The following is a 27,571-nucleotide window of genomic DNA, read 5'->3' on the forward strand; positions in this document are numbered from 1 at the left end:
TTTAAACATGCATACTCTGTAAACATTATACTCTGAACTACTGAATTTCTTTCTTAAAATATTTAGATTTAGTGAATTTCATTTTTGTGACCCAGTGCATTAAGACCGGAGATTTAATACACAAAAGATTTGACCACACAGCTTTTTGTTAATCTTGTTAAGATTGTATTCACATGAGTATATTATTTATATCCAACCAAAGCTTTTAATTTTCTTATGTATATAAACATCTAGAACAATAAACAGCCCTTGGGAAATTGCTTTTTAACACTATTTTGTTCCAACATACCTTTTCTTTACAGCACAGTTGTTTAGCAATACTCTATGTTTCAGAAACCTCCCTATTGGATAGATTGGGTTGAATCTTATGTCTGCCCCTGTATACTTAAAATTGTGAAGATAAATATAATTTGGTAAGAAATATTGAAGAATTGGAAGACATTTATTTTAAACTAATTTTAGAGGACACGATAAAGAGTTTCAAAATTCATACCAGAATTGAAGTTGATGATAAAGCTGTTTATTTTTCCATTTAAAAATAGTACTTTATTTGTGGCAAAGTTAGTCATCTAAATAATTCTTCAGGAAGGAAGATGAGATTTCCTAGAACATATGATGAATATAAATTTGGAGATTTTTAGATCACAAAATTCTCACCCTTTCTCTTCTCAGAACCATATCTTTGTGTTATCATCATCTCCCTAATTAGGTCCAAATTAAAGGAATATGAAATAGGTAGAAGGTACTTTCAGATAGTCCTCTGTGAACCTTATGGATTTATTAAAAAGATCATGAAATTACTAAAAGATTTCAGTTCAGATAGTAATTAAATACTTATAGAAATAGGATGCGTCTAGACTTTGAAAAGGAACTGAAATGAACACTTCTTTTGCTTAATTTAGGGGCAGAGGAAGCACACCAGAGCTAAAAGATTCCTTGATTAGGTGTCAGGAGGCATGTGTTCTGACTCAGGTCTCTCAGCAGCCATCTGGGAGCTTATCCTTCCTCTCAGTGGAGCATCCTTAGTAAGGAATTGGACCAGTTTTACTTTACAGTTGAGCTAAGTTAGAAAATTTACTTTGTAAGCCAAGGAGGCCATTAAAAGTGGAATTATTCCCTTGTAATGATATTCCAAAATGATAACAGTCTTAGCAATATTTCAAAGGATAATTTACTACAGCTAATAGCACACTTCATTTTGTTTTTATTTAATTTCATTAAGTGCCTTAAGTCTGTTTTGGATAAGCTATATGTAGATTAATAAAATAATAAATGCATGATGACAATGGTTATTATACATTTGAAATAAATTAATGATTTATATTGTAAGTACATTAAATATGATACTATATTAATTATTTTGGATTTATTTGCATCACATGAAATATTTTATAGGCCAATTCTTTTATTAGGTTAAAATTTTAATCTTTAGCAACAGAATTTTTTTTCTTAAAGGGTATAATATCTCCATAGTATCTTCTTGCAATTTTCAAAATGCTTTTCTCCAACTGTGTTTACATTGAGAATCCAGTGTTTACATCGAGAGTGATATCATTTCCAATGCATGCCCATGTTGAGATGTGTGTTTCCAATATGTTTGACCACTACCAGAGAGTTAGATATACATCATTTCGTTGGTTAAAAATCATTATTTCATTTCACCTAGAGGCTACTATTAACTTGTTGACCATATTTTCATGAAGTGAGCATTGTTTGTGCATTATCAACAACTTCCATTATTACTAACATATTGTCTAGCTTAATTAATAGAGGCTGGAAGATAGAGAGGAGAGTGGGAGAGAAAGGGATGGATTACTCTAAGAGTGAAAGAACGTTTATTTTGCATGTAATGGTGTTAAACTGTAGCCAATATATTCTTTATCATTAACAGTTTAAGAGTTTAAACAGAAGGACATTCTGCAGATAAATATTTTAGGAGGGTTAGGTGAACAGAAACCAACCTTTCCCCACTGTATAATTGAAGGTAATATCTCACTGCAAAGTGATGGTAGCTGGATTTGTTATAATTATGAAAGCCTTTGGTTCCAACACAGGACCAAAGAGCATCCTTCAAATGTTAGACTTTCCCTGGTTCCAGTCCTATGAAGCACTTTTTATTTCCACTTCATATTTGAATTTTGTTTTCATTTCCTCTATGGTAATGTGGCAGTTATCGTAACAAACATTTTTTGTCTTTTGACCTGTAGACATAATTTTCATCTTTCAGTTGCTCTTCTTAATGTTGGTCCAGTCCTTTAAACCTGCCCTATGGATTCTAGTCTGCCCTTCTTTGCCCTTAATTGCTTGATCTCTTATGCTTGCCTTATTTTATCGCTTATTTTGTTCATGTTAAACACTAAGTTAAAAATATTTTAAAATGAATGATGCGACGTACATAGAAATGAGCATTATTAATCCCTGTTGTTGTAAAACATCATTGAAATTGTATGCTATTCTCTTTATATAAAGTCATTCTAATTATTTCACATGTTGAAGATGTAACCAAACTATTATAAGGGCTGCTTATTCATTCACATATTGAATAGATTCAGTTTGGGTTTTTTAAGATTGTTAATTTGGTATTTTCTCTTTCCTCTAGTCAAAGTGGGAAAAAGCCCACCTCTGAGGGGCTCCCTCTCTGGAAAAGTCAGCCTACCTTGTCATTTTTCAACCATGCCTACTTTGCCACCCAGTTACAACACCAGTGAATTTCTCCGCATCAAATGGTCTAAGATTGAAGTGGACAAAAATGGAAAAGATTTGAAAGAAACTACTGTCCTTGTGGCCCAAAATGGAAATATCAAGATTGGTCAGGACTACAAAGGGAGAGTGTCTGTGCCCACACATCCCGAGGCCGTGGGCGATGCCTCCCTCACTGTGGTCAAGCTGCTGGCAAGTGATGCGGGCCTCTACCGCTGTGATGTCATGTACGGGATTGATGACACGCAAGACACGGTGTCACTGGCTGTGGATGGTAAGGCTTTTAGTATCTGCAAGAAGGTAGTATAACATGACACCTGGTTCAGAAGCATTGTGAAATAGCACTCAGAAGTAACTGTTGTTTGGGGTTTGGATGAGTGGAAAAACACCCATCAATTCAGTAGCCCATGTCTTTCACCAAAAATGAACTGGTATTCATTCAAAGGTCAAGGCAGGTGCATTTTTGGCAACCGCTTCATTGATTCCATGAAGGAAAGTATTGTGTACTGAAAATAACGAATACCTCAAGGCATGACACATAATTTAATAATCATTACTTCAGTGTTGAGTCTTATCAGTGATTCTTTTTCAAGACTCTAAAGGCAAATCTACATTTTAAAAATTATTACATATGTGTGTATGCACATGTACATACATATACACACATACATATACATATATACATGAAAACCCTTTCCCCCTTTTTTCTCTCTTAATATGATCATTAAACTATTTGAGTTTGCTTTTAAGAAATTCTATCTCAACTTACATTGAAGAAATAAGGAATTTAATAAAAACCCTGGTACATATCAGAGTCTTAAAAAGGCCAAGACTTAATAAATATTTGAACTTGATCAAACAGACATTTAGTATATTTTTTAAGATTAATATCCTAGTTGTTATCCATTAAGTATTGCAGTGAGACATTTTAGTTTCACCCTCTTTTCAGGGGTGGTTTATATGTCATTTGAATTTAAGTTGGGAGACAAAGCAAAGAAAAATTGCTTTAATTGGGTACACACATAATGCTGTAGCTCTTGGAAGCGTAATATTTTGGCAAGTTATTAAGCAAAATTCTAATACCCAGACATGATGGAACAGATTTTCTTCCAATCCTCCATTTCCCTATAAAATATTTACCTTTCAGAAATATATACAAAGGGTTTTATTAAAAGTCTTTCTTGTGTAGCCAAAAGGAAATACTTTGAATTTCAGATGCAACACATTAACTTTCTAAATACCCTTTTATATTCAAATTCTATTGCTTCCTTCTATAAATCTATTTTTATGTTGTCTAGGCATCCACTAAGTATCCTGGGTTCTTCTAACCTTTTTATCATTTATTTTTGTTAGCTTCACTACTGTGATTTCTCTCTCTCTCACTCTTCTGTTTACATATCACTTTTTAAAATCCCCAAAGGAGTTTAACAACTTCTTACAATTTTTCATCATTAAAGAATTAGCAATGGATTTGCCCCTTGCCCCTCTGAAACAATGAAAATCCTCCACTTAATCTCCTTAGCTCCATGGGGTCTTCAAATTATTCCAGCAACTGCAGATACTTATACAGATTGAAGTTCCCTGCCTTGGTCGAGGAGGCCTCTTTGTGCCCCTTTACTGCCAATCTTCAGTGCACATGGAAGATTTTTAATTACCAAGAAGACTATTTGAAGCTTTGATCAACATTAAACTAATCTAAATCTATTCAAATTCTTGCTTAAGCCTTAGAGATCATTTTAAGCTATCTCTTATATTCACCAGATAGCACCATATGTATTTCCTGGCAATTTTAGAGAGGTTCTATGAAGGTACAAATTGCCATTTGATTATTATTATTATTTTTTTGGCAAAATCTCCTATTTGAGTCATAAAATATCAGAAATGAGAAAATGAATGCTAGTTGTCATTGCATCTACTTAGTGCCTGTGCAGGTCTTTTTGTGTTGGCACTGATCTGAGGTACTTATCTATGAGATGGGTAGTCTTTTCCCCTGTAGTTATATTACTGTAGTAATATAACTTGGAAGACAGAGACGATCTGATGACAGAAGGATGAACACGTGGGAGACAGTCTTGTAGCTAGAAGTCAGGCTGCAGAAGATAAACTGTTGTCAATCCCAGGAAATTACTAGGAATAAGAAGAGCGGCATGTATCTTGGAAACCACAGTTTATTCCAAATAACAACAACAAAAAGTGTTCTTAAGTGGGAGGACTCTTAATAAAATCTCATTCATAAGACCTGGTTGCCTCAGTTTCTATTTTTCAGTGACTTCTCTGGCACATTAGTTCAATCCACTTTGATGTCTTGCAGAAATGAGTCATCATATTTACTCCAGCTAAAAATGGAGAGACTCTTGTTGACATGGGAAGAGAGGATCCAGAGCTCCACCCCCTTGCTTGCTCTATCCTCATCCCTTTGAAAATTTCTTGAGCCTTGGAGCACAATTCAGAACCACTAGTTTATACAACCCCTAAAATACAACAAAGTGGAATTTGAGGCAAGTATCAGGAGCTTCTACTAGGAAGAATTTGATAATTTATTTCAGGCTTTCTTTGGATAAAAATTATACATGTTATCTGTCATAGCAGAGACGCTACATTATGCTGGTCAGGTAAAGAATATGATAAACATTTGAATGATACATGGTGGTCTACTCAACATTTGAAAATCCTTTACCTAATTTGACCTTCACACCAATCAAGTAACATACATATTTTTAGTTCCACCTTATGGGTCAGGAAATTAAAGCTCAGAGAAACTGACTTGTATAAAAGTAAGGAGCAAATTAGGGATTGGAACAAGTCTTCTCACTCATAAATAGTCCAGTGTCTTTCCCACTCTGGTACATTGTCTCTGAAGGTAAATATCTCAGTGTTTTATATTTGGAGGAAGTGGTGTTAGTGAATATTTTTATGAGACAGGTGAGTGTTTCATGCATAAACATTGGGTTGACCCTGGATAAAGTCCTGAAGTAAAAGTTGATCTTGTGGTCCCTTTAGGTCTTTGTATCTTCTGCAGAATCTACTCCCTTTAGGTATCTGGTGTTCCCATGATAGACAGAATACTACCTGCAATCAGGACAACTATTGGGATTCAGTGACTTAAATCTCTTTCTTGGATCTAGGAGATCTGCTAGGAAATGTTCTGATGGAGCAGAATGGGATGTCTAGATGAATGGCATTTTTGGAGTCCCTCAAATCAACATGATTTTGCATAATGCTGCATAAAGTAAAAGTAAATGATTATTATGATATTACTGTGTATCCAACCAAGTTGATACATTACTCCAATGAGAAATTTTGCATAGTGCAGTGGGAGATTTGAACAGGCTGGCAATTGTCTGCTGTTGTCTTTGCAGGGGTTGTGTTTCACTACAGGGCGTCAACCAGCAGGTACACACTGAATTTTGAGGCTGCTCAGAAGGCTTGTTTGGACATTGGGGCGGTCATAGCAACTCCAGAGCAGCTCTTTGCCGCCTATGAAGATGGATTTGAGCAGTGTGATGCAGGCTGGCTGGCTGATCAGACTGTCAGGTAAGAGGTCTGGGGGCCACAGGCCTTCATTATTAACTTGAGAGTGAGAAGAAAGTGCCACTAACTAGCCATTTATTTCCCCAGATATCCCATCCGGGCTCCCCGAGTAGGCTGTTACGGAGATATGATGGGAAAGGCAGGAGTCAGGACCTATGGATTCCGTTCTCCCCAGGAAACTTACGATGTGTATTGTTATGTGGATCATCTGGATGGTAAGATGTTTAAGTTTCTGTATCTTTGTATGAACTGAGAAAATTGAGGGAAGACCAGAAGTGCATTGGAATAGAGCAATTCTTCGTGCTTGTTTGGATTCCAAACGGTGGCATTTTGTTTATACGACTGTATGATTTTGCGGTAAAATAAGCCGAAATTAAAGTGGAAAGGGAAGGAGGAGTGTGTAAATGGTTATGCAGGTTAGAAATGTCTTCAGTTAATGGCAGGTTTTCTTACAGTCATGCTGCTCTTGGACTGTTTCCAATACACTTTTAGAGCATTGAGAATAGAAAGCTGTAAGGGTGGTACCTATTCTGGTGAGAGCATAAGATAAAAATCATGTGAAGACAATCCACGGTGAATCCAAGTACTGATAAACACCCTAGAGCTAACTAAATAATTCCGTAAACTAGCCCAGAAGGAATTTTCAAGTTTCACTTCCTGTTTATTTTGTTACACTAATATTCAGAGCAATCCTTCCTTCATTCAACCAATCAATACATTAAACCAGTTAACACATAAAAAATCTCCTACTGTGATTTTTATAGGTACTCTGCTAGTTGTTAGAGATGTGAAGTCAGTTAAGATATAGCCCTTCCTTCTAAGTTGCTTACAGTCTGATTCTGGCACTGTCATTTCTCCGTTGCCTGAGTTAGATTCTTAAAGACAAATTTGAGTTCAATAGTGCTGACATCTAAAGAGCATGGTGCAGCTTTATTATAAAGGCGCAGGGGGGCGGGCATAGTGGCTCATGCCTGTAATCCCAGCACTTTGGGAGGGCTAGATGGGAAGACAGCTTGAGTTCAGGAGTTTGAGACCAGCCTGGGTAACATGGTGAAACCATGTCTCTACAAAATACCAAAACTTAGCTAGGTGTGGTGGCATGTACCTGTAGTCACAGTTACTCAGGGAGTGGAAGAAGTGGGTGGGGGACAGGGGGGCTGAGGTGGGAGGCTTACTTGAGCCAGGAGATAGAGGCTGTAGAGAGCCGAGATTGTGCCACTGCATTCCAGCGTGGGTGACAGAGCGAGACCTTGTCTCAACAAATACATAAATAAATAAAATAAAGGCACATGGAATAGAAGTTTCTACAAGTTTTTATTTTCATTTGTATTAACAGCTATTATTAGAATCCTAAAGGTATAGATAATAGTGTTAAATTAAATTATACTTTTAATTTTGACTAGGTGCACATAAAAAGAATGATCTGAATTTTCTTATGTTTAAAATGAGGAGGCTGGACTAGATAATTTCTATGGTCTCTTTCAACCTTAAATTTCTGTGGTTCCCTGATTCTGTGACTTGAATAAGCAACCTTAGAGCCTGAAAGCTAGAATATAAGCAGCTGATATTTTCCTAATGTCTTGACTAAATTTGCATCAGAAGGCCTGCTTTCAAAAAGGGTGCTTAGGTGTGGTTCTCTAGAATCTTAGCATTCTTATTTTCACTATCACTGAAGATTGCCAGATGTATTTTCTAAACCAAAAGTGCAGATGTGAGCAAATTTTATTTTTGTATACAGGAAAAGGGAAAACATAACATCCAAGCTATGGTTGAAATATATAAAACTAGAGCTTTTCTCTTGCGTTTATTTTAATTGACTTAAAAAAATATAATAGAAGATGGTTGGTAGGAGAATCTGATTAAATAATCTAGGAAATAAATTGGGTTGCTGCTATTTTGGTAAGGTGGGAATTTGTATCACTGTTGTTTTAACTTAGTGTAATATCTGCAAGGGTGATAGTTATAAACAATATCTGAAATGCTAGTAATACTAGAAATGATCCAGAGGTAGCTTTTGCAAAAGTATATGTAAGATCTAATTAGCCTAAAAGCTCTTTACCAAATATTATTTAAACGGTGGGCTTTCATGGCCTGATTCAAATATGAATAAGCATCCCAAGCCAGATCCCTTGGTGGCAAGATAGGCTTATGTACCCAGGAAGCCACCAGCCAGAGAGCTCTAGAGAACCCTCGTGTGTTTTTCAGTTTGCTCTGATAGAGGTACTATCAGCTCTCAGCTCTCTAAGGCTATAGACTGCCCAAATTCAAAATTATTTTTTCAAGCCCAGAGAGGGATTTTATAGAAGTCCCAGAAATTTCAGGGCCTCTGCAAGTATTGTTTGAAGAACTTTTGACAAGTCTTGGTGGTGGGAGTCCTTCCAGGGATTTCCTAGTCACACTGTCTTCATTGAATGATGGCTCCCCACAATCTGCTCATAGTATCATAACCAGTGTTCAGGAACTGGACTCTGTCAGAAGAGGAGCTCTGAGGATGAATGTATATCTCCCATGATGAAGGACTTACTAGTCTTATAGACATCCTCTCCCAGTTCCATAAACACAGTCACTTCTAAGGAAGCCAGTTTATGTCCCAATGTAACCAAACTGTAGTTTATAAAGTTATTTTGGATAAATCTACATATTTGGTAACTGAAAACTTGTAATGTGGAATATAGCATAACTTTACTTAGGGTCTTTATACCAAATCAACAGAATTTTAATCTTTTTGTTTTAATATGTAAAACTTGGAAGAGAAATATAAAAGAGTCAGTTCAAATATTAATTCAAGCACTCGCTGAAATTTGTGTCAGCAAAGTAACAAGGCATTTATTTGTTTCATAGAAGAAATTTGACAAATCTGGAGGATATTCACCATGTTTACAATAACATTGTTCCTGACATTTTTTTCCTCCTTGTTCATTGACTCTTGGACTAAGTATCAAATCTTTGGACACTGTTCTTTTCTTTCTTGGCTTGAAAGTGAGCAGGAATGGGGGTGAAAGGTAACTTTTATGGCTGATGAGGTAAGAGGAAGATCATGAAATCATTCTTGTAAGGCTTCTTTCATTTCTTAACTGAAGTATATGTCTTCCCTTTTGAAGTAAAGACCATTGGCTAATCTGTGAATTAATAAAAAATTCTTGTGGAAAGTTGACTACATAAAATTACATCTGATACTTCAATTACCATGTTGATAAAAGATTATTTGAAGGTGAGTCAAGATTCCTTGTAAGAGGCATTGCTAAATTCATGAGTCAAATAATTCCCACCTATATTTTATTGTATTTGGGGGAGCCAAGTGTGAGTGTATGAGAAATGGTGGGGACAGTAAAAGATTTGATGTATTCAGAATGCATGTAATGGAACACACACACACACAGGAGTTATGAACCAAGGTGCAATTAATTTAGATCAGAAGCCGTATATCCCAGATGGTCTGATGAAAAAGCCAATTAAGTATAAAATGAAACCTTGCTCAAAAAGGCAATTAATTTTCTGTTTTAATTTAATTATTTGTTGTGAAAGATATATAGTTGACAGAATGTTGACCTGTTTTTTCTCCTTTCTTGTTTTATAATGTCATATTTTCCTGACATATGTGTTTCTCTATAAAATGTAAATCATTGCACTAAATTAAATCCTGCCAGTTTTGGGAGAAAAATCTAGTAGAGTTCTTTTCCTAAGGTGGTGATTATAACAGTTATGCATATTCAATGAATACTTAATTCTGCTTTTCAAAATAACCTATTAAGTGTTAAAGAGTAATTACATTAGCTATATTCACTAGTAAACATTTAAATATCAGCTTGTGTTCTTAGAAATGGTCTGGAAATTATGATGGCTTATTAGACATGATTCAATCAGTAATATAATGCTATTATTAAGAAATTAATGAAATTAAAATTTATAAATGGGAATCTAGAAATTAAGATCCACAAAATAATCCTTATTAGGAATTTTAAACTTTGTTTCCCAGTAAGACAGATTTGGAAAACACTGGGAGGGTTTTAAGGTAGAGTTGAGATGATTAAATGGCTCAAGAAATTAGGTAAAGGATCGGAATTATTTAAGAATGAAATTAATAGACTGACTATTTATTTGGCTTCCTGATGGTAGCAGGTACTTTAAAAAACAAGTTTCTTTTTTAGGCATTTAATTTACCCCACAGATAAATTGGAGGATTGCAGATGAGGTCCTACTACCTTCTTTCATTGTTGACCCACTTAGTTTCCTTGCAAATGAGTCAATACTTCCAGTCTTGTCCCCAGACCTGACAAATGGTTGGTTCAGGAGTTTCTTTCCCTTATGACATAGGCCTATCCTCTTATGGCCTGCATTTTCTATATAGCCCTGCCTTTTGATATTTACTTCACCTGGGTTAACTACTATCCTACTATTCCAATTCCCTGGTTTTTTACACAAACTTCCCAGCACTTTGACAGGCCTATACTGTGGGCACTCTCTTTCATCTCATATTCCCTCCTGAAGACCTGGTTGATTCTTCTCATCTTTATCATCTCTGAACCTTGAATGTATGACTATAATTACCCTCTTGCAAATATTTGCTTATACTTCTTTCTCTCCTACTAAACTATGGATTTGGGGAAAGAAGGAAACATACAAGTTCATTTCTGTATGCCCAATATTTCCTTAGCATATAGTAGGTGCTCCATAGGTAGAGCTGAATAAATGAGTGAATTAATGCTTCTAAACCATTAATGCCTCCCTACTCACCTTACTTTACAATTGCTTTCTGGATAGTTTCACACTTCTCTAGGCTCCATCAGTATCCTACCAGCTTCCTGATTTTTTTATTGCTTTAATTTTCTTATTAGTTTGTTTAATTTCATTTTTGTTCTCTTATACATAAATTGTAAGCCAAAAGTCTTGTGGGACCTATGGGGCATGAAAGAATACCAAAAGAACTAATAAGTGAACAATGAAGATGTTAATTTCTAGTTTTGCATGTTTAGCCCCCGAATTCTCTTCTGAATTTCATACCCATATTTCTAGTTTGTGAATCACTTTTGAGTTTCATTTTTGGTTTTGGTTGTCACATATAGTCCCCATCACTTTAAGAGTACTTCGGGGGATCTGTTTTACTACCATCAAAACACTTAAACATCATTGCCATGTAATTCTCCTACTTAACATTGTGCGTTGGTTTTGTTGGCTTCATCCACAAGCATATACTCTGCCTGGTCTTCAAATCCTAGACCTGCTCTACTGCAATCTATTCACCCTTGGTTCCCACACTCTTCAGTGTGACCCCACACACGTGCATCTTGCCCTTTACAGACCCTTTGCTTGCTCCTGCTTGCAAGTCTGCTCTGTTCCTCTCAGGGAACACACACCCGTCATCCCTTCAACATTGTGATTTTGCCTGTGCTTGAAGACTTACTGCTTCCAGGATCCCCCTTTTGGCTATTGCAGCTCACACTGAAATTTCTTGACTCTGAACTTCTACTTTACTTAGAGTTAGTTCCATGTGATTTATTGCTTAATTGCTTTCTGGTTTCTTTGTGTTCATAAAATATAAAATGTTATATGTTTGTTTTATTTCAGCAAAATTATTGTAAGCTCTAGTAGAGATAAGACCGTAAACTTCTATATCTTTCCCAACTGCAATCAAGAGCCTGTTCCAATCACAGACACATAATAGTTATCCAACAAATAGTTGGTGGTAATTGTAGTATTTTTCCAATCTTTGTCTCTTCTGGAAACTGCCTTCCACCACCACCTTGCCATTTATCTATAACACTTGAAAAAATGCTTTGCATTATTTACCAAATTCAAAAAGATCTACTTTTTACCATTATTTAATCACCATGATACAATTTTTTTCTCTTTGTATTTCTCCTCTCACTCTTTTCTTTGATGTCTCTTAGAAATTACTCCTTCCCAGAGATACTCCTTTCTGGCCTCTCATGATAATTTATTTTCCTTGCCTTCCATTCCTTCCCAGCAAATTGTCCTCTCTGGGATTGCTTTTCTTGTATTAATACCTATTCATCAATTATAGGTTATTATTTTTACTGTTTCCTGATGTCAAACTCCAAGATGGCTTTGTCACCTCTGTGACTTACCTAATGCCTCCATATCATTCTTGTGACTCACCTAGAACCAGAACAACTTTTGCATTTTCGTTACTTTATGAGCTCCTTTAGATATGAAAATCTAAGCATTTAGATAAACATCATCAAGTAGGTCTTAAAGCAGGGTTAGTTCTAGCTTTGTAGAGGTTTTGATTGAACCAAAATCAGATATCAAATCTGGAAATTGTGTAATTTTTTTCCTATAGATTCTCAGATTGCCTGTTAATTTTAATGAGATTTACAGTATGTAATCCACAGAATACTTCACTGATGGAGGTTATTTAAGAATTAGTGATTTGTGTCCTTACTGGGCTTATTCAGTTAAAAAGCCACATATCAGCTTGAAGAGCCTCTTGCACACTATGATTCAGCTGATGGTTAAAATAGTGATTCTTGATTTCAGAATCTCTTCACATTTGTTGCAGTTGGGCCTAGAAGATGCCGAAAACTTTTTATGCTCTGTAGCTTCCTATATAGACTTTGGAGATTAACACACCTTGCTTGGAGTTGCTTCTGTGTACAGTGTTTGAACAGTCTACCTAAGAGCCAAAGAGGAAAGCAATTAAGCACAGCATGGGGGGAGCACCTCTGGAAGATGATGTCCTTATTCAGTATAGTGACTTCAGTAAGATTGACTGTGAGGTAGCTTCATGAGTAGAATGAGGAAGGAAAACATCTACTGTATGGTTGGAGTATTATTTAACTTAAATCTTATGAAATCTTTGTCAGGAACTTTTTAAAAGAAACCTCACCTTTGCCTGTAAGGAAACTGAGGCACAGACATTAAGTGATTGGATATGCCTTTTTTTCTTCTTCTACTGCCATAAACTCACGGGACCACCAAAGATTCCCCAGTAGAGCAGCAGACAGTCTTGCAAGCCAAGAAGATAAAAAGTACCCTCAAAGCTCCCCCAAATCTCTGATATCTCATTAGAAAAAATCATAATTCTTATTTGAGCAATGATTGCATTACAGATAAGATTACAATGATTGGGATTGCTGGGTCAAATGGTAACTCTACTATTAACTTTTTGAGGAAATTCTAGGCTGTTTTTCAATGTGGCTGTACCGTTTTACATTCTCATCAGCAGTATATTAGGGTCCTGATTCCTCCACAGTCTTGTTAACACTTGCTATTATTTGACCTTTTGTGTAGCCATCCTAATGAGTGTAAAGTAGTATCTCTATGGTTTTCAATTGTATTTCTCTGATGGCTAATGAGCTCCAACATCTTTTTATGTGCTTGCTAGTTATTTATCAATCTTCTTGGTAGAAATGTCTACTCTGAAACTTTGCCCACTTATAATTGTGTTGTTTTTTTATTATTAAATTGTGAGTGCTCTTTGTATATTCTAGATTTGCATGTCTTCTCATGTAAATGATTTACAAATAGTTTTTCTGATTCAGTGAGTTGTCTTTTTACTTTCTTGATAAGGCCCTTTGAAGCACAAAAGTGTTTAATTTAGATGAAAAGTCCAATTTGTCTATTTTTAAAATTTCTGTGCTTTTGGTGTCATATCTAAGAAAACATTCCCAAATCTCCAGTCATGAAGATTTATCTCTGTGTTTTATTCTAAGAGATTTATAAGTTTTAACTCTTTTGCTTTTATTTTGATCCATTTGGAGTTAGCTTTTGTATATGGTGTGAGGTTGGAGTCCAAATTCATTCTTTTGGATGTGGTCCCAGCACCATTTGTTGAAAAGATAATTATTTCTCCATTTAATGACCTTGGCACCCTGTTGAAAATCAATTGACCATAGGTAGATGGGTTTATTTCTAGACTCTCAATTATATTCCATTGATCTGTATGTCTATCTTTATGCCGGTACCACAATGTCTTTATTACAATTGCTTTGTAGTAAATTTTGAAATTGGAAAGTGTGAGGCCTCCAACTGTGTTCTTCTTTTTCAAAATTGTTTTCGTATTCTGGATTTCTTGAGTTCCCATATGAATTTTAAAATTGGCTTGTCAATTTCTGCAAAGAAGCCAGCTAGGATTCTGATATAGATTGCAATGCATCTCTAGATCAACTTGGGGTATATTCCCTCTTAGCAATATTATGGCTTCTGATCTGTGAACCTCAGATATCTTTCGCTTTTTTAAAGATATTCTTTCATTTTATTCAACAATATTTTGTTCTTTTCAGAGTATAAGTTTTGCAGTTCTTTTGTTAAATTTACTTGTAAATATTTTACTATTTTGATGCAAATGCAAATATAATTTTCTTAATTTTGTTTTTTGATTGTTTATTACAAGTGTATAGAAATGCAATTGATTTTTATATATTGGTCTTGTATCCTGCAACCTTGCTGAACTTGCCTCTTAGTTCTAATTGTTTATTAGTGGATTCCTTAGGATTTTCTTTATACACTCTCTTTCATTTTATAATCTTACTTTACATAAGTAGAACGGTCTTGACATAAACTCCTTGAAGCATGTGACAGTCATTTGCTTTAAGGTTTTGATGTCAGGGTTTCCTGGAGTTCTGAATCAAAAGAACTTCTTTGGAAATACAGTCGCCATTTACCTCCCAGCTGTGAAAAGCCAAAAAAACCCAAACTAGGCTGATCCTCCTGTGTTGACCTGAGGTCATTCTGTGCCTGTCAAACCAAATAACACGTTCAATCTTTTGTATATTTTGAAGACTCAGAAACCCAGAAATTTTTAGAACCTCTTTCTCACTCTAATTAAAACCTACTGCTCTGTCAATGGGAAAGAATGAGTCCAGACATTCTGAAAACCGTACAAATGTGTTTACATTTTAGTGGGGGCTTCCTGCATCTTTAACCTCTTCAAATTGACATAGGTAAGATCTTGTGTAATAACACATTTGCAAATATGCAGATTCATTTTCAAATGAATACAATCTGATTTAGAGAATATTAACTATCATAGTAGACTATGGCTAATTCTCTAATAATTAATTACAGGTTAATATTTTTAAAACTCAAAGACTATGCTTTAAGCCACATTATGCTCTACTTTAGCCTAATACAAGGGAGAAATTTGGAGAGGGCCCTCCTAGCTTTCTAGTCTCATTACTCCCAAATTAGAAACATTACCAGCCTAACACTAACTGTGGGGTCTAAAATGAAGTTATTTTGGCAGCCCTAGAGTTTTCTTGTCTCGGTTAACAGAAGATTGGCCTTTGTGCAGGTTAAATAATCAAATCTTAGAGGAAATTGACTGGCTTTTAAATTATCTACAAATGTTAGCCCTTAAAAGATTATATAGCTGTATATATTAGCTGTTAACCAATCCATGTGAAGCTGATGGACTTTGTGATTCAGTGGATAATAAGCATTAGTTTTTGCTGCTTTGATCTTATGTTTATCAATACAGACCAAAATACGACAGAGAGACAGATAGACAGAGAGATAGAGAGAGAGACACAGAGAAGAAAAAGAAAGTGTTGAAAAAGCTTAAAAGTCCAACACGTCAAAGCTAATCATTTTATTGAATTGTTGCCATTACCTTGATACTTGATATATTCTGTTAGCGATTTTATCATATGGGTATTTAGAAGTTCATTTTCATGTAACTACTTCCTGCTTACTCATCCCATTTACTTTTGCATCCATTTATTACTTATATACCATTTTGACCCAGATAGCAAGGAAATGTGAAAACATTTAACAATCTTGAACTTTTATAGTAAAACAACAACAACAACAACAAGCCAAAAAACCAGGGAGTTCTGGTCCCAAATTTCCAAAAGGAAATTATAAATTAGTCTATAAGAACTGATTTTCAGACCAAATAGTGCAGTATAGTAGAGCTATAAGCACCAATGAACAGAAGAAACATAATCATGTATCACATCACCCAGCAAATATACTCTGCTAGAAAACTGGTGAGATCTCAGCTTTGACTGCCACAGAGAGCAGCCCATTTGCTGCAGTCCAGGAAAGAACTGTGTAATTATCTGTGATTAAGTCCTCCTTTCACTTTGGTGATTGCAAGAATTGTCAGTGGGGGAGAAAGATACTATCCCAGTTTTACTCTAGACTCAGGCTTTTTAATCATATTGTTGAGTGACTCCTGAGTATAAACTAGCTTTTGAACACTTTGGGTCATTTTTAATGTTTTGATTTGTTTTCATCATTGCTTGCCATTTCAGTATGTGTCATGTTTGAGTCAGTCAAGAAGCAGCTTTTCCACTTAGCAAACAGAATTGTGAAAAAAATATACATGGTCCACTTTCTAGGGAGTCTTGTAGCAGCTATTGGTCAAATTAGAGTATTTTTTCTCTTAATTTCTGATGTTAATTCCCACAATTAAGATAACTTTAGTTTGTGGAATGTCATCAGATATTAAAGTCTTACAACATCTCTCCCAATTTCTTCTAGGGCATCCCTGGAAAGTTGAAATAACAGGAATATGTCAAAGCTATATGTATTTAATTTGAAATTTTGGAAAACTATGGCTTAAGATACTGCATATGCTTTCCATATGAATATGCAAATTATCCTATGCATGAAAGGCTCTGTTATATATCATATTTTATATGTACACTAATCTGAATATATATGTATGTACCTTGATGAATTTTTTTTTTATTTTTGAGATGGAGTCTCTCTCTGTTGCCCAGGCTATAGTTCAGTGGCACGATCTCAGCTCACTGCAACCTCTGCCTCCTGGGTTCAAGCAATCTTCCTGCCTCAGCCCCCCAGTAGCTAGGATTACAGGCATGCACCACAACGCCTGGCTAATTTTTGTATTTTTAGTAGAGACAGGATTTCACTGTGCTGGCCAGTCTGGCCTCGAACTCCTGACCTCAGATTATCCACCCACCTTGTCCTCCCAAAGTGCTAGGATTACAGGCGTGAGCCATTGCGCTCATCCTGATGAATTCTTATTATAACAATTTAACTTACTTTAAACCTGACATCTTAAGTAATGCATCACTTTGTTTATATAAAATATATTTGATATATTTCCTGATGTATTAGTCCATTTTCATGCTGCTGATAAAGACATACCCAAGACTGGGAAGAAAAAGAGGTTTAATTGGACTTACAGTTCCACATGGCTGGGGAGGCCTCAGAATCATGGTGGGAGGTGAAAGGCACTTCTTACATGGTGGCAGCAAGAAAAAATGAGGAAGAAGTAAAAGCAGAAACCCTTGATAAACCCATTAGATCTCATGAGACTTATTAACTATTACAAGACTAGCATGGGGAAGACCGACCCCCATGATTCCATAACCTCCCCTGGGTCCCTCCCACAACACGTGGGAATTCTGTGAGATACAATTCAAGTTGAGATTTGGGTGGGGACACAGCCAAACCATATCGTTTCACCCCGGCCCCTCCAAATCTCATGTCCTCACATTTCAAAACCAATCATGCCTTCCCAACAGTTCCCCAAAGTCTTAACTCATTTCAGCATTAACCCAAAAGTCCAGTCCAAAGTCTCATTTGAGACAAGGCAAGCCCCTTCTGCCTATGAGTCTGTAAAATCAAAAGCAAACTAGTTATGTCCTAGATACAGTGGGGGTACAGGTATTGGGTAAATACAACCATTTCACATGGAAGAAATTGGCCAAAACAAAGCAGTTACAGGGCCCATGCAAGTCCATAATCCAGTCTGGCAGTCACATTTTAAAACTCCAAAATGATCTCCTTTGACTGCAGGTCTCACATCCAGGTCATGCTGATGCAAGAGGTAAGTTCTTATGGTCTCAGGCAGCTCTGCCCCTGTGGCTTTGCAGGGTACAGCCTCCTTCCTGGCTACTTTCATGGGCTAGCATTGAGTGTCTGTGACTTTTCCAGGCACACAGTGCAAGCTGTCAGTGGATCTACCATTCTGGATTCTGGAAGATGGTGGCCCTCTTCTCACAGTTCCACTAGGGAGTGCCCCTTTAGGGACTATGTCTGGGGGCTCCAACCCCACATTTCCCTTCTGCACTGCCCTAGCAGATGTTCTCCATGAGGGCCCCACCCCTGCAGCAAACTTCTGCCCGGGTATCTAGGCATTTCCAAACATCTTATGAAATCTAGGCGGAGGTTCCACAACCTCAGTTCTTGACATCTGTGCACCCACAGGCTCAACACCATGTGGAAGCTGCCAAGGTTTGGGGCTTCCACCCTCTGAAGCCACAGCCTGAGCTGCACACTGGCCCTATTCAGCCATGGTTTGAGTGGCTAGGGCACAGGGTACCAATTTCCCAATCTGCATACAGCATGGGGACCCTGGGCCTGGCCCATGAAACCACTTTTTCCTCGTGATGGGAGGGGCTGCTGTGAAGGTCTCTGACATGGCCCGAAGACATTTTATCCATGGTCTTGGGGATTAACGTTAGGTTCCTTGCTACTTATGCAAATTTCTGCAGCTGGCTTGAATTTCTCCCCAGAAAATGGGTTTTTCTTTTCTATTGCATAGTCAGTCTGCAATTTTTCAAAACTTTTTTGCTCTGCTTCCCTTATAAAACTGAATGCCTTTAACAGAACCCAAGTCACGTCTTGAATGCTTTGGTGCTCAGAAATTTCTTCCGCCACATACCCTAAATCATCTTTTTCAAGTTCAAAGTTCCCACAAATCTCTAGGGCAGGGGCAAAATGCTACCAGTCTCTTTGCTGAAACATAACAAGAGTCACCTTTCCTCCAGTCCCCAAGTCCCTCATCTTTATCTGAGACCAACTCAGCCTGGACCTTATTGTCAATATCGCTATCAGCATTTTGGGCAAAGCCGTTCAACAAGCCTCTAGGAAGTTCCAAACTTTCCCACATTTTCCTATCTTCTTCTGAGCCCTCCAAACGGTTCTAATCTATGCCTGTTACCCAGTTCCAAAATTGCTTCTGCATTTTCAGGTATCTTTTCAGCAACATCCCACTCTACTGGTACCAATTTACTGCATTAGTTCATTTTTACACTGCTGATAAAGACATACCAGAGACTGAGAAGAAAAAGAGGTTTAATTAGACTTACAGTTCCACATGGCTGGGGAGGCCTCAGAATCTTGGCGGGAGGTGAAAGGCACTTCTTACATGGCAGTGGCAAGAGAAAACGAGGAGGAAGCAAAAGCAGAAATCCCTGATAAACCCATCAGATCTTTTGAGACTTGTTAACTATCATAAGAATAGCACAGGAAAGACTGGCCCCCATTATTCAATTACCTTCCCCTGGGTCCCTTCTACAACATGTGGGAATTCTGGGAGATACAATTCAAGTTGAGATTTGGGTGGGGACACAGCCAAATCATATCACTTGACATTTTATTTACTGTTTTCAATTAGAGAAAAATAAAACATTCTCTCATGGATAGGCAACATTTAGAAACAAGTTCCAAATCTGTGCTGTAATTACAACTTTGATAATTGTCCTATCAATTTAGCTGCTTTGATGAGGCTACTCCTGGAACTTATTAATAAGCTTCTTGTCAAACTAAAAAAAAGATGCTTGTTTTCCAGGAGAGCAACTATCCAGTAAATCTAAAAGTACATTAAATTCTTCAGGTACAACTATCCAGGAGCAGAGAGAGAACACAACCTAGTTCTATGCTAATAAAATAGGCATTCTCTCTCACTGAATGCTGTGCATTCCCCGTCTAACTCTAAAGGTTGTACTGTGATTAAAAACTCAGGAAGAACTTTTATTATTCTCATCAGAGGTAAAAAGGTAGCTTTACGATACCCTCTGGGTAGGAGCTTACACAGCTGGGCCAATTAAATCATGTTGAGAAACAGCAACTAAGCAAACTTGCCTATTTGATTTGCCTGATTTCCCATGTTTGCTGTGATCAGTGGCTTTCTCTTTTGTCCATTCCTTGGGTTCCTGATTTGACTTTCCCTCTAGGCATTAGATTTTATCTTTGGAGGCATCCTTCTATGACCATTCATTTTTGGACCAAGCCTGGATTTACAATTCTGTTGCTGGCCCAGGCTTCATTTCTATCTAGTTTCATTCCACTGTGCTATAGTTTACAACATATAATTTGACTTATAAATAATTCCTGACTATGGATTTAAAGACTGAAAATAGATCAATAGAAACTTTGAAAATGTTAACATCTTCATTTCTTTTCTCAGTGTGGAAATAGATAATGTTTAGCTTAAAAATCTGCATTTTTTTTGTGATATATGGGGTTGAAAGACTTATTCCTGGAATTTATTGTTGAGGAGAAAGCCTGTTGCTATCTGCCATACCTTGGTTTACTTTGTATAAAATGAGCTTCTTTTTAAGTAATGAGCTCTTTCTATGTTCAACTTAAATTGCTGTCTTAGACCCTTCATCAGAGTTCCCCGCTCTGCCTCATTCCCCTTTTTGCTCACTTGCAGTCTTTGACATAACCCTGGGAGGCAACTGGCATCATATATACTTTGCTTTGTTGTCTCCTGCTTCAATTCTGACTGGGTACCCAGTCTGCTCACTTTGCTTCTATCTTAAACAGGCTGAGACACACCAGAAACTTAGTACCAAGTTATGTATGTTGTAAGTTAATTGAGATTCCTCTTCTTGATTAAAATACACGTCTTTAGAGCAGTGTTTTCCAGAATATTCCATAAAACAGATTTGTGTACAGATGTCCCTGCTTAATAATAGAGGGTTGATACATGGAAAGGACAGAAGTTTGGACATTTAACTTATCACATTTGGTATAGATTGGGTGTTAATTATAAGAGATTAAAGGCATACTCAATTCTATAGTGTAAATGCTTCACTGTATCATTAGGTTTTTGAGGTGAGCAAGGTTATGTTCGCACTAAACAATTATGATTTAGGAAAGCTTAGATAGTTATTTTTTAGAACATAATTTAAATATTTTTTTTCTTTTCTCATTCTGTAATAAAACAATAATTATTGCTGAATAAAATAACCGACCACACATTATCTTAATAGATTAATTATTTTAATCCTCACCTTAAAGTAACTCAATTGATTCTGGTTAAATCTTCCTTTTTTCATCAGAATTATCAAAATCTCAGTGGTAATGTTTCTTGTAATATGTTTTATAAAAATTTTATTTGGAAAGTTTGAAAAATTTCTACACACAATTGAAAAGATAAGTTGGGCACAGTGGTGCCTGCCTGTAGTCCCAGCTCCTCAGGAATCTGAGGCAAGATGGATTGCCAGAGGCTAGGAAGTTGAGGACAGAGTGTGCTATGATCATGCCTGGGAAAAGCCACTGCACTCCTGCCTGGACAACTTAGCAAGACTCCATCTTTTTTGAAAAGGAAGGAAGGAAGGAAGGAAGGAAGGAAGGAAGGAAGGAAGATGAATGGCATTGGGGATAACAATTTAATCAGAGTAGTAAAATGATCATTCTATGGGTATCAAACAAATAATTGAAAATTGTATACTTCAAACAAGTGAATTAAATAATTGATATTCTGATATAAAGTCAGATTTAACAAGAGTTTCTACATGAAAAGTTTTGTAATTAGGTCAGAACTGATTTACTACTAATAAGAGAATTCTCTTTGTAACAGGCCAGCACCTACTGAAGCCTTTCTTTCTTTTAATACTGCAAACATGTTTGCTGTTTAAAACTGGGAAACCAGCTACCCGTGAAATCATGCTGCCATTTTTTCCTCATTAGCCCTTTGGTCTGGTCTTCCTTGGAGAAGTTGATGTCCCCCAATAGATAGACTAACAGTGCAGTTGGAGAAGCAGAGTTTTACTCAATTAATTATATTTATTTGCCCTGCTGTGGTTGGCCAATCACACTTCTTACTTCAGAGGAATGGTAGTTTTGCCTTAAGGTAGGAGTATCTCAGGAAATGCAGGAAACTAAGGCAACACAACTAATATTCCAGCTGTAATAACAAGTCCAAGGGTTCTACCTCTCAGGGAAAACTATTGGCACACTGCCTTCTTTACACTTGCAGCCCTTTCAGGCCTCAGGCAAGTGTTATTCTGAGGTGAAGGAGGCTGTTCAGGGTGATGTAATTTCTCTGCCTTTCTACATGTTGCTTTGAGCCAAGTCTATGGTGAGATAAAATGCCTGTTTCAGGCAGCAGTCATCTCTCCAAAGCTTTGTAGCAGAGTTAGCTTTATTTAATGTGCTGTTAGGAAGGATGGGGGAAAAAAGAGACCTAGCTTCTTAATAAGAACTTGAAGAGCCATTCATTTAACAAATCTTATTGAATACATACTATGTAACTGGCACTGTGACCCTTATGCTTTTAAAATGTATTTGGAAGGGAGACACTGTGAGAGCAGGGAGGGGGAACTTTTTCTTTGAGTGTATTGTTGTATTTGAGATTACTGTCCTTTGCCAGACTAGATAATTAAGAATAAAAAGCTATGTTCACCTCTACCATTTCTTTCAGTTAGGTGAAAGTAATTTCCCTCTCCCTTCTTCAAATAGCTCTCACTGAAATTTGGCCTAGTTTTCTCAATAGCAGTTTTAGATATATAGTGAGAAAAGCTGATATGTGTGCTTTGGCCATTTTCCCCATCACTAATTTTTCTTGTTTTATAGTGCTATCGCCCACTCAGAGAAAGTAATAGCACTATTCATTTTAAACAATTGCTTGTTACATCTGGATTTAGTCAGATGAAGATCCAAATCATGACAGCTCTTTGGATCCCAGTTGTCTAATATATCATAGAATCAGAGGTCAGCCTCAGTGAGATGGAAACAGGACTCTCAGCTACAATAGTGGGCTATCAACATTTTAACTTTCTATTTCAGTTTTCATTTCTCCTCTTGCCTGCAATATTGGCTTAGGTATTCTCTAATTCTGCCTCTGTCTTTGGTTACTTTTGCTCACATGTGAAAAACATAATTTAATTTGTGTTGAATTTATTTCAGCAAACTGTTATGTTAGTTAGCTAAGTAAAAGTCCAATTTAATAAACTCTAAAATTTCCAGAATCTTTCATTGTAACATGTTAAATGATAATGAATATACCCTCTGCTAATTAGACTTAGTAATAAAAAAAGCAACTGTCCAGCCTTTTCTTGTTAATCAGTCAGCAAATTAAAAAATCTGTTTAACCAATCTCACCACTTTGGGAGGCCGAGGCGGGTGGATCAGGAGTTCAGGAGTTCGAGACCAGCCTGGCCAACATGGCAAAACCCCGTCTCTACTAAAAATACAAAAATTAGATGGGCATGGTGGCAGGCGCCTGTAATCCCAGCTACTTGGGAGGCTGAGACAGGAGAATCTCTTGAACTCGGGAGGTGTAGGTTGCAATGAGCCCAGATCGTGCCACTGCACTCCAACCTGGGCGACAGGGTGAGACTCCATCTGGGACCCGAGCCGGTGGCGGAGGGGGGTAGTATTTTCTCTCTCTCTCTCTCTTTTTTTTTTTTTTGATATGGAGTCGCGCTCTGTCCCAGGCTGGAGTGCAGTGGTGCGATCTCAGCTCACTGCAACCTCTGCCTCCCGGGTTCAAACGATTCTCCTAAAAAAAAAAAAAAAAAAAGTATCTTGACCTAGTTGAAGCCCCTGCTAGCACTTGGGGTGTCTTTGTAAGAATTAGCAAAAAGTGCTCCCTCTGCGCAGAGCAAGTGAAACAAAGGCTTTCTCCAAAGAGGCTGCAGTTTCTTTGGCTGGCTGAGAGGGAGGCGACCTTGGCCCTCCCTACACACTGGGCCCACTGCTCCTGTGCAGGCCACAACCTTCCTGACCATCATGGCAGCCCTGTTCCTGGTACGGGAAGGCAGGAAGTAGAATTCCGTACCGCTCTGAGCTCTTTCCATCTTCACATTTCTGGAGGTTTTCTTATTTTTATTTTTTATTTTTATTTAATGGCGTTAATTCTTTTTGTTGGTAGTTATAAATGAGAAGGAAAGCCGGATAATTACGATTGGATTTTAGGATAAACAAAGTGGAATAACCGTGGTGGCAGTTCAATGCAGGATTTCCCCTCCAACATGCAGTGTTAGGAAGCACATAGCAGGCTTTAAAAAAAAAAAAAAAAAAAAAATTCCTGGATAGTAATCTAAAGAATCACTCAGAAGGATTTGTTTATTTTTAAGAATGTATTATAAAATGTTATTATCAAATGACTGATTCTATGGCCAATATACACACACACACACACGTACAGAATAAAACTTCTCTGGTATGTTTTATTTATGATTATGTATTCATAATTATAACGAAGCTAAGTCACCATTATGTTTTCTGCTTTAAAGTATCAGAAGCTGCTACCTTGCCATGAAAAAGTATTACATGCTTCTCCAATTGCTCCCCCACCATATTTATCCAACAGGAAAGGAATGAATAATAAAACTTTGGGCTTTTTTTCCCCTCTTCTTTTTCCAGGTGATGTGTTCCACCTCACTGCCCCCAGTAAATTCACCTTCGAGGAGGCCGCAAAAGAGTGTGAAAACCAGGACGCCAGGCTGGCAACAGTGGGGGAACTCCAGGCGGCGTGGAGGAACGGCTTTGACCAGTGCGATTACGGGTGGCTGTCGGATGCCAGCGTGCGCCACCCTGTGACTGTGGCCAGGGCCCAGTGTGGAGGTGGTCTACTTGGGGTGAGAACCCTGTATCGTTTTGAGAACCAGACAGGCTTCCCTCCCCCTGATAGCAGATTTGATGCCTACTGCTTTAAACGTAAGTGTTTGATACCTTTTTAAAAATTACAGATTAAAAAAAATGCTTCGAAGCATGCATTGATGTTCAACTAGCCGTTGGAATGGATTCCATGTCTTGCAGTTTGTGCACGGAATGGAAACAGTTCAGTGATTTTCAAAAGCAAGCAAACTGAACAGCAGTGATATGGTTAAAACCACAGGAATTCTGACAAATGGATTTTTAGAGGGGTGAGGAAATATCAGGTTAAGCTTTAACTGTGCTCTGTTCTGTCCAGAGCCACAGAGCATATTTCTGAGTATTTTATATTAATTGCAGTCCCTAAATTTTGCAATTTGCTTATTGGTGCTACAGTGCTGAGGCCAAGTGAGGCTGAGTTAAATCCTTAAGATTGTTTATTTTGTCTTTGGTATCACTCTCTTTCTTTGAGATGGCAGAGAATTTAAATTTTAGTAATTACAGGTGAGTACTTGAAGCTGACATGGATACTCAAAAAGTCATAACTAAAAATGAACTATACTATCAATAAAAATCTCCATTTATTTCAAGTAATGGAAATTCATGCCTTCTAATCATCTGTAATATCATATTGAAGTACAGTATGTGTTCTTTGCAGCCTATAACAGAGTATCTTTACTTAGGTTTACTAATTAACATTGTTTTTTTAAATAATGTTTCTCAACATTCATAATTATTTTAATTTTCCAGATGTCCTCAAATAATGTTAGCAATAGTCACATGATAAAGTATCATAATTGTAGTATGCAAATTAAACGAGCAAGTAATCTAGCATCTCATTGGAATATTTACTGAACCATCTGTACTGTGCTAGCTAAACAAAGATCTCCCAGAATTTTGGTGACCTTGGGTATATCCAAGACAGAGTCAGGTTATGTTGAAACAAATTTGTAAACAATTTTGACTAAATTTCCAATGTATCTTGTTACAGCAATATGTCACTAAAATGAGTACAAAATGTACTAGCTTATTATATAATTGATTTCTAGAGTGAAATACAAAGGCATTTTTAAGCAAGCAAAAAGACACAGACTGTGATGTTGTAAGTAGTCAGTAGAATGGATGTTCGTGCAACCAAAAGGTTTGTTTTCACACTTTTATCTCCTACTAAGAAGCCTCTGCTTGGATCTCCTCCCTTAGACTCAACTTGAGTGTTAAAGCCATGTGTTGTGTATTAGCTTGATACAAGCTGGTCAATCCATAAAGGCTGTAGAAATGCTAGCTTTTGTTCTCAGGCCCTGAAACAACAGAATTCTTCCTTAATCATTTTCAGGAAAACAACAATAACATAAACCTTATCTCTAAAAGTAGACAGATGTACATTCCTTTAAGCCACATTGTCACAACAATGATTTTTCAAGTACTTCAGGCTCTAAAATCAGTTTTACATTACGTGACTGACATAATTAAGGCACAAAATCAGATTGGTATGCTGTGGGGAAGGCTTGGAGAGGTTAAATTAGGGAAGGAGTAGAATTATCCAGCCTGACTTCCTTATTTGATATTTTCTTGTGCTTTATTAATAAAACTGGCACCGGAAAACTTTTAAACAACGTTTTTCGTCTCTCTGTGGGTAAAATTTAAATCAAAGCCTGTCTATAGCCACAAAGACTATTATTAAAGAATTTATCCTGATGTGTTTTAAATTATTTAATTGAAAAATACACATGAAATAACAAGGTACTTATGTTTAAATAGAGTAACCACCTACTAAAAATCTGCACAAAATTCAAAAAATGTTTAAAAGTTTATATTCATTTTTATCTCTCTAATTCATTTCATGTATATAACTTGTACATATAATGGATTCATATTTTGCTTTCTTCCCCACCTAAGCATGTGGCTAGATTCTTATTTATTTCCTACTTAAGATGTTATTATATTCAGAATTCATTCAGTACATAGAAAGTTAAAAGAGTTTAGCCATATAGAAACCTTTCTCTTTTTTTTGAGACAGAGTCTCGCTCTGTTGCCCAGGCTGGAATGCAGTGGCACGATCTCCACTCACTTCAAGCTCCGCCTCCCGGGTTTACGCCATTCTCCTGCCTCAGCCTCCCAAGTAGCTGGGACTACAGGTGCCCACCACCACACCCGGCTAATTTTTTTGTCTTTTTTAGTAGAGACAGGGTTTCACTGTGTTAGCCAGGATGGTCTTGATCTCCTGACCTAGTGATCCGCCCACCTCGGCCTCCCAAAGTGCTGGGATTACAGGCTTGAGCCACCGCGCCCGGCCTAGAAGCCTTTCTTAAACCACACATAATGCCAATAGTTTTCCAAAATTTCTAATTTATTTTTCAAACTTTTTTTTAGTGTGTGGGTATATATATATACACACACACACATATATATACACATATATATACACACACACACACTTTTTTTTTTTTTTTTTTGAGATGGAGTTTTGCTCTTGTTGCCTAGGCCGGAGTACAATGGTGCGATCTCAGCTCACTGCAACCTCCACCTCCCGGGTTCAAGTGATTCTCCTGCCTCAGCCTCCCAAGTAGCTGAGATTACAGGCATACAGCACCATGCCCGGCTAATTTTGTGTTTTTAGCAGAGATGGGGTTTCACCATGTTGATCAGGTTGGTCTCGAATTCCTGACCTCAGGTGATCCACCCATTTCGGCCTCCCAAAATGCTGGGATCACAGGAGTGAGCCACTGCTCCTGGCCTAGTATATATTTTTAAATAATTTGAAAAATATTTTCAAAATGACTTAATTCATGTC

General features: G+C 37.1%; 1 protein-coding gene across 4 annotated transcripts in view; it reads left to right on the top strand.

Moving 5' to 3' along the window:
• VCAN (versican) overlaps nucleotides 1-27,571 on the top strand; it is a 111,681-nt gene that overhangs the window by 16,686 nt on the left and 67,424 nt on the right. For all 4 annotated transcript variants that reach the window (XM_005557318.4, XM_005557320.4, XM_005557319.4 and 1 more), the window contains exons 3-6: nucleotides 2,600-2,974; nucleotides 6,060-6,234; nucleotides 6,319-6,446; nucleotides 24,550-24,843. In XM_005557318.4, coding sequence (XP_005557375.3) covers nucleotides 2,600-2,974; nucleotides 6,060-6,234; nucleotides 6,319-6,446; nucleotides 24,550-24,843 — 972 coding nt within the window. The remainder of the gene's footprint in view (nucleotides 1-2,599; nucleotides 2,975-6,059; nucleotides 6,235-6,318; nucleotides 6,447-24,549; nucleotides 24,844-27,571) is intronic.

Source organism: Macaca fascicularis, chromosome 6 (assembly GCF_037993035.2).
Source record: "Macaca fascicularis isolate 582-1 chromosome 6, T2T-MFA8v1.1".
NCBI lineage: Eukaryota > Metazoa > Chordata > Mammalia > Primates > Cercopithecidae > Macaca > Macaca fascicularis.